At 44.2% G+C, this 10,842-nt stretch overlaps 1 protein-coding gene across 1 annotated transcript in view; it reads left to right on the top strand.

Annotated features, from left to right (window-relative positions):
- The window catches only part of LOC111953484 (intersectin-1-like), a 77,717-nt gene that overhangs the window by 59,176 nt on the left and 7,699 nt on the right, over positions 1 to 10,842 (top strand). Inside the window, 9 exon segments of the mRNA XM_070435641.1 lie at positions 1,863 to 1,945; positions 3,137 to 3,219; positions 3,722 to 3,888; positions 4,145 to 4,312; positions 4,630 to 4,828; positions 5,521 to 5,715; positions 9,241 to 9,362; positions 9,508 to 9,614; positions 10,540 to 10,723. Coding sequence (XP_070291742.1) covers positions 1,863 to 1,945; positions 3,137 to 3,219; positions 3,722 to 3,888; positions 4,145 to 4,312; positions 4,630 to 4,828; positions 5,521 to 5,715; positions 9,241 to 9,362; positions 9,508 to 9,614; positions 10,540 to 10,723 — 1,308 coding nt within the window.

The raw sequence follows: 10,842 nt of genomic DNA, 5'->3' as shown, positions 1-10,842 counted from the left end.
ATGTAATGTCCTTAAAACAAGTCAAAATGAGGCTCAGTAGGTGTGTGTGGCCTCCACGTGCCTGTATGACCTCCCTACAACGCCTGGGCATGCTCCTGATGAGGTGGCGGATGGTCTCCTGAGGGATCTCCCAGACCTGGACAAAGCATCCGCCAACTCCTGGACAGTCTGTGTGCAACGTGGCGTTGGTGGATGGAGCGAGACATGATGTGCTCAATTGGATTCAGGTCTGGGGAACGGGCGGGCCAGTCCATAGCATCAATGCCTTCCTCTTGCAGGAACTGCTGACACACTCCAGCCACATGAGGTCTAGCATGTGTCTGCATTAGGAGGAACCCAGGCCAACCGCACCAGCATATGGTCTCACAAGGGGTCCGAGGATCACATCTCGGTACCTAATGCAGTCAGGCTACCTCTGGCAGCACATGGAGGGCTGTGCGGCCCCCAAAGAAATGCCCACCCACACCATGATGACCCACCGCCAAACCGGTCATGCTGGAGGATGTTGCAGGCAGCAGAACGTTCTCCACGGCATCTCCAGACTCTGTCACGTCTGTCATGTGCTCAGTGTGAACCTGCTTTCATCTGTGAAGAGCACAGGGCGCCAGTGGGCGAATTTGCCAATCTTGGTGTTCTCTGGCAAATGCCCAAACGTCCTGCACGGTGTTGGGCTGTAAGCACAACCCCACCTTGTGACGTCGGGCCTCATACCACCCTCATGGAGTCTGTTTCTGACCGTTTGAGCAGACACATGCACATTTGTGGCCTGCTGGAGGTCATTTTGCAGGCTCTGCGGCAGCTCCTCCTGCTCCTCCTTGCACAAAGGCGGAGGTAGCGGTCCTGCTGCTGGGTTGTTGCCGTCCTACGGCCTCCTCCACGTCTCCTGATGTACTGGCCTGTCTCCTGTAGCGCCTCCATGCTCTGGACACTACGCTGACAGACACAGCAAACCTTCTGTGCACAGCTCGCATTGATGGCTGCCATCCGGATGAGCTGCACTACCTAGAGCCACTTTGTTTAGGGGTTGTAGACTCCGTCTCATGCTACCACTAGAGAGTGAAAGCACCGCCAGCATTCTCAAAAGATGACCAAAATAACACTCAGCCAGTAAGCATAGGAAACTGAGAAGTGTCTGTGGTCACCACCTGCAGAAACACTCCTTTATGGGGTGGCTTGCTAATTTGCCTATAATTCCACCTGTGTCTGTCCTATTCATATTGACACAACAGCAGGTGAAATATTGTTCAATCAGTGTTTGCTTCCTAAATGTGGAACAGCTTTGGATTTCACACAGGAGGCAGTTGTATGATCCTGGCACTGTGCTGTGTTGTGAGTTCATGAAGGTGGTGCCTGATGAATTTATGTGAGGTCCCTTCTTGAGCCACGTGTATAATACTAATATACAATTGAGTCATATGCATATAAAACTTTATACATAGACCGACGATGAGGTAGAGAGAGCATGAACAATAGAAACCACGACATTGATATTGGGCGTACACCTTGATAAGAGGTTACCTTTGTATATCTCCACTTTCTGTGCCTTTAAATACAACACCAGTGATGGAAATGGCGGACTGTTTACTTACTCTTTACTCTTGAGCTCTAAGAAATATCAACGTTTAGCATAAATGTCCCCTGTGGGCCTACCTCCCTATTGAGCATTACTAAACAGAGTTAGCCTCCAATTGTTGGAAAAATTACTTGTCATGCACAAAGTAGATGTCCTAACCGACTTGCCAAAACTATAGTTTGTTGACAAGAAATTTGTGGAGTGGTTTATAAACGAGTTTTAATGACTCCAACCTAAGTGTATGTAAACTTCTGATTTCAACTGTAGATCAAGTGTGACTAAATTCAAGCCCAGTAACTTTGTTCACCGCATCCTCCTTCAATTGTCTCGTCTGGCTGCCACGAAAAGCCCACACCTGCGGATCTGCGCAAAGTGTGTGCGTGCCACTGGCGATGTACTTTGCTGGACACGCTAGCTGTTCTCGGCGGCGCATCATCACTTCAAACACATTCTGTCGTGGTGTTATCGGTTGGCCTACTACTACTGGTAGTACCGGTAAAATGTAAGTTATGAATCGCAAATACAGCTGACACACTTCGATTTCATCAATCATTTTGACTTCAATTTGGTTGTCCAAAATACTATCAGCTTGCACTGCGTCTTTGCTGATGAATGCCCTGATCTCTGGCCAGTCAATTGGTAAAATTACATTGTTTCGTCTATTACTCGCTTCTAATAGATCTGAAAATGATGCAATAACCATGAATTTAACCGACTGTTTGTTTATAATGAGGGACGTCCCACGTTTAACCTGGACACATACATAGTAGGAATTCGTGCTGGCTTCAGCCATGACTGTATGAGAGAGAAATGAAACATCTGCACGACGCCTGCAGGCTTGAGCGTGTGTGTTTCACTGTCCAATCCGAGGCTTGAACATGATCTGAGCGTGTGATCTGAGGCTGTTTGGGCTGTTGGGTATCAACTTGGGAAAGCCTCAAGGGAGCACAAACAGTTCATTATAAACATATATTGGCCAAAATATAACACATCTGATTTAGATTTTTTGGTGGTGTGGAGAAAAGTGAGGCGGGGCATCCGTTAAACAGTAATTCAACTTTGTCTGGCCTTATCAACCAGGAAAGACGCTTGAGGTTAAAAACCTATTTTGCGTGGGTGACCTGGTCAGCAGGATAGATTTCAGCAGGGCTACTCAAACATCTTCCTGGACATCTAGCGTCCTGTAGGTTTTCAGTCCAACCCTAAAGTAGCATACCTGATTCCGCTAGTTACGGTCTTGTTGAGGGACTAATAAGTAGAATCAGGTATGTTAAATTAGGGTTGGACTACAAGACGGTAGATCTCCAGGAAGAGGGTTGGGCAGCCCTGGACTACAGACTTCAGCCAACTTTAGAGTAAATCCCAACTACTATTGCTTGATATTGTCTAGGAGGGAGCAACATGGCTGCCATGGAATGATGTGACATCATAATGCTTTTTTATTGAAACCTCAATGGCCAAGTTCTCTGTGTATGGCTTTAGTCCCTCCCCATCTAGAATGTATTGTTATATTAGCCACTGGCTTGGCTGTCTGAGTGAATGTTTGCCCTCTCTCTGGTGCAGCATTGAGTCTGGCTCGTCCGACAGCCCCCCAACCATGAAGAGACCCACCCCGTCCCCTACCAAGACCATGGACCCAGGAGAAGGTGGGTGATAGACCTAGACACGCACACACACACACAGCTCAGCATACAGTTGGAATCCCTTGCGGTGAAACTGCCACGTCCGTTTGCAATATTACAAAAACAAATAAATGACTTCAAACAACGAACGCTGTTGTTTTTTTCTCTGACATCATTGTATTTCATTGCACGTGCGATAGAACAGCACTACGATGTACTACGATTGTTTTTTTACCATGACGCTGGACGCTCATGTCCTTTTTGATAAGCTAAACAAAACAATAACAAATACGCCTGGGGCAACCAGTGGCACCGTTTCACCCATCGCGGATCGCGGCTTTAAATGACTCTTTCTCTCAGACTGTTCCACACCATATATACAATATAAAACAGAGCACTTACACCAGAGTTTATCATGGAACACAGTATGTTCCTGTTACTCTACCCATTTAGATGAAATCCTGTGTAAAACAAAGCTAAAAATGTGTATAAGCAGACCCTGTTGCTCAGATGTTGTGTTTCCCAGAATACATAGCCATGTACACCTACGAGAGCAACGAGCAGGGCGACCTGACCTTCCAGCAGGGCGACGTCATCGTGGTCACCAAGAAGGAGGGCGACTGGTGGACGGGCGTGGTCTCGGGCAAGACGGGGGTATTCCCTTCCAACTACGTCAAACCCAAGGACTCTGAGGTAACTTCTAGGAAACGCTTCTCGCTCACACGCTTTGTCAAGTATTTGTGTGGCGATTCGTAAACTCTGCGATGCAGTCCTGTTTGTCTGATCAGCTCTCCCAGTAAAACCAAAGCGCTCTCCTAACATTAGCGGACGTTCACGGTGAACATAAAACAAATGGAGTATGTTAGTTGGCCAACGTTAGCTAACGTTTCACGAACTGTGTGCCTTGTTTAACTCCCAGTAAAACCAGAGCTCTCGGTCTTCCCTCTAGGGACTGGGACCCGCAGGGAAGACTGGAAGCCTGGGGAAGAAGCCCGAGATAGCCCAGGTCATCGCCCCGTACACAGCCACGGGGGCCGAGCAGCTCACCCTGGCGCCCGGCCAGCTCATCCTCATCAGGAAGAAGAACCCAGGGGGCTGGTGGGAAGGGGAGCTGCAGGTTGGAGGACCATCTCTCAACACTACTCACCACAAACAAACAACACTTACTTGAAATGTCGTAGTAGATGTTTAAATGCTAAGTTGTATTCATATGTGGACATAGATGTGCCAATAATTGTCTTAATATATAATATAATACTAATATACAAGGTGATATGGTAATTTATACATAGACAGTGATGTAGAAATTCATTGATTCATTGTTATCCACACATTTGCTTTAAAAATAAGTAGAAGGGACTGTTTCTAACTGTTAAAATTCTTGCTCTGCCCCTGTGGCCTCTCCCATACTCACAAGTCCTCTCATTGGTCCAGGCCCGGGGAAAGAAGCGGCAGATTGGCTGGTTCCCGGCCAACTACGTGAAGCTCCTGAGCCCTAGCACCAGTAAGACCACGCCCACAGAACCCACACCCCCCAAGCTGCCAATGCCCAGTGCAGGTAGGGGCCAGGAGCAGGGATCTGACGGGGGCCCGCCGGGGCCTTGGGGCCCCTCCTTGACTCAACATATGACGGGTACTAACACTGTGTTTGTGCAGACATTCTCTGTGTACTTTCATGTTATAATACCGTCCTTAATAATAACATTATTTCCTGTCATAATAACATTCTTCCAAGTTATAGTAACGTTCTTTACAAGAACATTCTTTCATGGTATAATAACATACATTATTTTGTGTTATAATAACATTCTTTACAATAACATTCATATTATTAGTAACAGAGGACTGTGTTGTGAAGTGGGCCTAATATTAATAGTAGCATTTTAAGGTCCTGTCCAGGAGTAASCCCTAGCCCCTACACCCCTAGTCTCTTGTGTAGATCTGAGGGGATTGGATAGGTATAATTCATTTGGTAGTAGCGCGACCTTGCCCTCTGATAAGCTATACGTAGAATTTTCTCCATAGTAGCCTATATAATACCCATCCAATCCTCTCAGATCCTAAACAAGAGTTTTTGGGGTTTGTTCGACATTGCCGATTGATTGATCTACAAATCGCCTTTTTTGCATCATTAATATCCAATAATTATTTGATCAATCAGTCGTTAACAATTTACCAATTTACCCACAATGTATCACAGATTTGATAGAACATCGCCTTTTGTCCCTTTTCTTGTCCCTTTTCTTGTGGACGGGGCCCAAGTCTATTGTATTGTCTTGTATTGTCTGACTAACCTTTCACTTGTATCTGTATGTGTGTCTCCAGCAGTGTGTCAGGTGATTGGCATGTACGACTACATGGCGCAGAATGATGACGAGTTGCCCTTTGGGAAGGGCCAGATCATCAACGTGCTGAGCAGGGAGGACCCTGATTGGTGGAAAGGCGAGCTGAACGGTTCTGTGGGCCTCTTCCCCTCCAACTACGTCAAACTGACCACCGACACAGACCCCAGCCAACAATGTGAGTGCACACACTACTACTAAAGTCTCCCTCTCACAGTCACACCCAGCAGTTTGAGTACATACTGCACCATTCTCTCTCTCACACACACACACACTCAGTCACATACTCACACACCAACATGGGTCATAACGAGTACTGTGATTACATTCCTTCCTCTCTCTTCCACACACACACCGATGTGGACTCCTGCTTTGTATAGACGTGATCTTCTTGTATCCTCTCACTCTCTTCGATACCTTATTCATTTCAACTAAAACCCCTGGAAACCTCTGGAATCGAATCAAATGGGACCGTGTTTGACAAGGGTATAATCTGTAGGCAACTGATCATACTGATACCTATGGGCCCCCTCTTTGAAGACCTTTCAGATCATGTACCATCCTCAGTTGAATAGAGGTGTGTGTGTGTCTGTATGTACAGTCCCTCCTCACTAACATCTCCCTCAATGTCCTGTAGACGCCCCCTCCCCTCCACATCCCTCATGCATACTGTACCATGGTTAGACTCCACCTCATCTGTTATGCTGCACGCTGTGTGTCGTCTCGTGAACTCGTCCGCCACCGGCGTCCATTTAGTTCTGCACGCTCGTGTATTTGCATATTTTTCTTTATTTTGTTGTTGTCTTGTTGGTTTGTTTCCGTTTTTTGGTTTGCGTTTTTTGCTTATGTGCTGTGTTCTCCTCCTCTTTCTAGGACTCATATGTTGCCCATTCCCACTCAGCCTTGAAAGTCCTCAAAGAGACCCACTATCCCCTAAACACTGCCCCCGCGGGATGATGGGAGATGCAGCCACCCCGATCATGTGACTGCCACATGATWACCACCTGGCCTTGTGGGCTAGAAGAGTCAAGCTGCAGAGAGCAGGCCGTTACCTCCTTATATTCGAACTGTTAGACGCACTCGCCAAAATTGCCAAGCAGCTTCCTTATCCTACACCGCTTCTTTTTTTAAACAATTTACTTAAACAAATTAAACATTCATTATTAATTAAAACATTTCAATGTTTTTTTTTAGGAAATTGAAAAACAATAACTACTTGAAGTGATCATATGAATGGGAGACTGGATAGTGGGTCCTTTTGTGGCTTTCTGTGAACTCAGATTTTTTTGTAAATTTAGTCATTCTGCTTTTTTTTATCACAGCACCACGGATTTGGTCGGACAGTTTTTTCTAAAGTTTTTATTTTTACTAATGAGTCAAATGGCTTCCATTTGACGTTAAGCTTCTCCCTCCCCTCCCTTACTAACCCCTCCCCCATCCGACCCACAGCTCCACAGAAAGACCCACTATTCATGACACACCGCATCAGATGGGCTGCCAAAACAACCGGGGCCTGGCCCGAAAGACAACCCCAAGCCCCTTCCCCGTACCCCTTCAGTTTGCATATCTGAAGGAAACGGGATAGGTGTAACCATATTGGTTACATCTTACAGATCTGGACAAACCGGAGGGTTAGGGGATTGGGTGGCTGGTTGGTTGTACGACTGGGCCTGGGATTGGTTCATCATGAGAAACCTGTCTAATGGACTAGTCTAGGGGTTCAAAGGTCACGTTATAGGATGGAGGGAGAGATTATTACATCTACTATAGTGTACATCCAGACCACCCCTGCCCCAAAGCCAGCTCATACAGTGGACAGAGAAGCTGTCTGTCAAACCTATGGGTGGGACTGAAACTCTCCATTTATCCACTCTCACATCTAGCTGTGTTTTTTATGTTCATACCAAACATTCTTTGGATGAATCTTGTTGTTTGGAGGTGCTGGGGTGTTTACTTTGTGCTGTAGCATTTTGTGAAACAAGGTTATGATCGATGCAAACCAAATATTGCACAGCCGCCACAAATGGAGAGGGGAAGGTACACACAGTATGCACAGACTTGGAATTGTGTGATTTGAATGAACACACAAAGTAAGTAAGGATGTTATATCCTCAACAAGTAAATTCTTGTCTCCTCATGAACTATGTATTAGTCCCAGAGTAGATGGGGTGTTTTGTATTCATGAGTTTCCTCAGTTTGTTTACATGTTTTCTCCTAGATGTATGTCAATTGAAGTCTATGTCCCCAGTCACTATACCACGACAGTCTATTTTTTATAAATGAATGCAATTATAATGCATAGTGTTTTAAATATATATGGTTATGTAGTATTGTAATTTCTTCCCCTTCCCTCCTGAAGTTGTATTTGACCAGTTTATGCAGTTGCCATTTGTAAAAKTCTGAAGCAACATGTCCATTTAGTTTGACCTTTTACTCTGTTATTTTGTCAAGAAAATCCCATTGAAAAGAACTGTGATTCAGCTGACTATGAACATACTAAATATGAAAATAATACCCTCCTGATAATACCTTTTTAACAATGTTTACATATGAAAACTAAGAAAAACTATGACTATGGTATTTTTTGTAGTTAATGTTACAGTGGGATATCAAGTTCTAGGGCTATGTAGCTATGGCCTTAACCTATTATTCTTCAACAAAAGAGAAAGCATGGCATCATCCATTTAAAGCAATATACACACACAGTAGTATTGTACTGGTACCATATCAATCTTGTTTGCATTTGTCACACAACAGTATTGTAATTTTATTGTTATTCTAAAACACAAAGATGGAATTCKTGTATGCAGCCTTTTTTTATATAACCTTTTGGTTCCTATTGGTTCCACTATGTGACAGTATTGGTGTTTGCTGCTTTATGATTGGTTTGTTGGACTTTCCAATYTGTCTTTTGAGACCCATCAGTTTCAAGGAGGTTTGTACTCCGTTACTGACTCGGGTTTGAGAAGCACCACAAAAATTCTAACTACTCATACAGTATATTCAATACTCTATGACTATAAACTGAATTGCTTCTGGTCTGTTATGAATCAACAATAAATCCAAAATGTAATCGTTGCACTTGGTTCCTGAAGCATTTTATCAGAAATGAATGTATAAATTGAAAAATGTATACAAACAAGTCAGCTTTAATAAAAAGTGTCATGCCGTCTTTAATATAGAAAATGACGTGTATAATGATTAAAAAGCTCAATGGCAACAGTGGACTGGTGTGTTTTTATTTACTGATTTAAAAACCAAAAGGTTTGTTTACTTGAGCAAGAGACTTACCACCATTTTTTTTTCAAAGCATGTTTGCTTTATTTTTATTCCTTTTGTAGACAACTGGAAAAATGTCAATTACAAGGGTCTAAATAATTATGGTTTCAACTTGTTTTATTTTTATGTATGATGTTTGGCTGGCTTTTTAGGGGAAGACCCTTTTAKCCTACACCTTCTAAATATATATTTTTTATACATTTCCAGGGAAGTATTTTGTAGTGTATATTGTGTTAATTTCAATGACTTGTTCAGGTGTCAGTCTACGTGCCTAGAACTCAAGACGGAAAGTCCAAAGGGCCAGCCATTGGCTTTCTGTGGAAGTTTGTTTTGAGAGATGGGACATTGAGGTTGTGTTCTGATTGGCTGTTTAGTATTTGAGTGACAGAAGGGAGCTGATCGAAGCTATTGTCCTGTTCCACAGGGTGCGCTGACCTGCACCTGCTGGACATGCTGACCCCCGTTGAGAGGAAGAGACAGGGCTACACGCACGAGCTCATCGTCACCGAGGAGAACTATGTCAATGACCTGCAGCTCGTCACCGAGGTAGCCACACTACATGCATACATTCACTCCATGGTAACATGATCACACGTGCAGTCCAAGCATACACTTTCTCTGCCATATCTGCATTACATGCAAACGTTTCCGGAACGTTTGTGTTAACATTGCGTCAATGCTTCCTCGCCAGGTCTTTCAGAAGCCTCTGCTGGAGTCGGAGCTGCTGACAGAGAAAGAGGTGGCCATGATCTTCGTCAACTGGAAGGAGCTCATCATGTGTAACATCAAGCTGCTCAAGTACGCCCCTAGCCACCTCTGGTCCTGTTGTCATAAACTATAGTTAACCTTTCCAGGACACACGTTCCGCTAGCGGAACCCCTGACAACATTCCGCTGAAAAGGCAGCGCGGGAAATTCAAAAATATTTTMGGGAAATATGTAACTTTCGCACATTAACAAGTCCAATACAGCAAACGAAAGATAAACATCTTGTTAATCTACCCATCGTGTCCGATTTAAAAACATGTTTTACAGCGAAAACACAACATATGATTATGTTAGATCACCGCCAAGTCCAAAAAACACACAGCCATTTTCCCAGACAAAGATAGGAGTCACAAAAAGCAGAAATAGAGATAAAATTAATCACTAACCTTTGATGATCTTCATCAGATGACACTCATAGGACATCATGTTACACAATACATGTATGTTTTGTTCGATAATGTGCATATTTATATAAAAAAAATCTGTTTGCATTGGCGCCATGTTCAAAAATGCCTCCAAAATATCCGGAGGAATTGCAGAGAGCCACATCAAATAACAGAAATACTCATAATAAACTTTGATGAAAGATACATGTCTTCTTGCAACCGCTGTGTCAGATTTCAAAAAAACTTTACGGAAAAAGCACACCATGCAATAATCTGAGACGGCGCTCAGATAGTTTAGTACACATATCCAAATGCTCGCGCAGATCCAGGCGAACGTCGGACAAAAAGTTATATTACAGGTCGAATACACTTGTCACTTGTCTTCATGACTCGTGGCTTGAAGGGGCAATCTGGGATTGGTACATCCAATTGTACACGTTTAAAGTAATGATATATTGACATTGATTCTTGTAAACAAACACTGTACAGCTTCAGAACATGGTTAAAACTATAACCAGACTCAATCGTRCCATTCTCTTCTGCCCCCTTCCTCCTGTCCCCCATCACCAGAGCTCTGAGGGTTAGGAAGAAGATGTCGGGCGAGCGGATGCCGGTGAAGATGATTGGAGACATCCTGACAGCCCAGCTGCCCCACATGCAGCCCTACATCCGCTTCTGCAGCTGCCAGCTCAACGGGGCCACGCTCATCCAGCAGAAAACCGACGAGGTGCCCGAGTTCAAAGACTTTGTCAAGGTAATGGAGAATGGCCGCAAAGAACGTGTTGCATGCGTCACTATCCCAAATGGCACCATATTCCCTTAATAGTGCACAACTTTTGACCAGAGCCCTATGTTTGACTATTTTGTATTGAA

Source organism: Salvelinus sp. IW2-2015, linkage group LG27 (genome assembly GCF_002910315.2).
Source record: "Salvelinus sp. IW2-2015 linkage group LG27, ASM291031v2, whole genome shotgun sequence".
NCBI lineage: Eukaryota > Metazoa > Chordata > Actinopteri > Salmoniformes > Salmonidae > Salvelinus > Salvelinus sp. IW2-2015.
The sequence above is the reverse complement of the archived record's forward strand: the minus strand, read 5'-3'. Positions and strand labels throughout refer to the sequence as shown.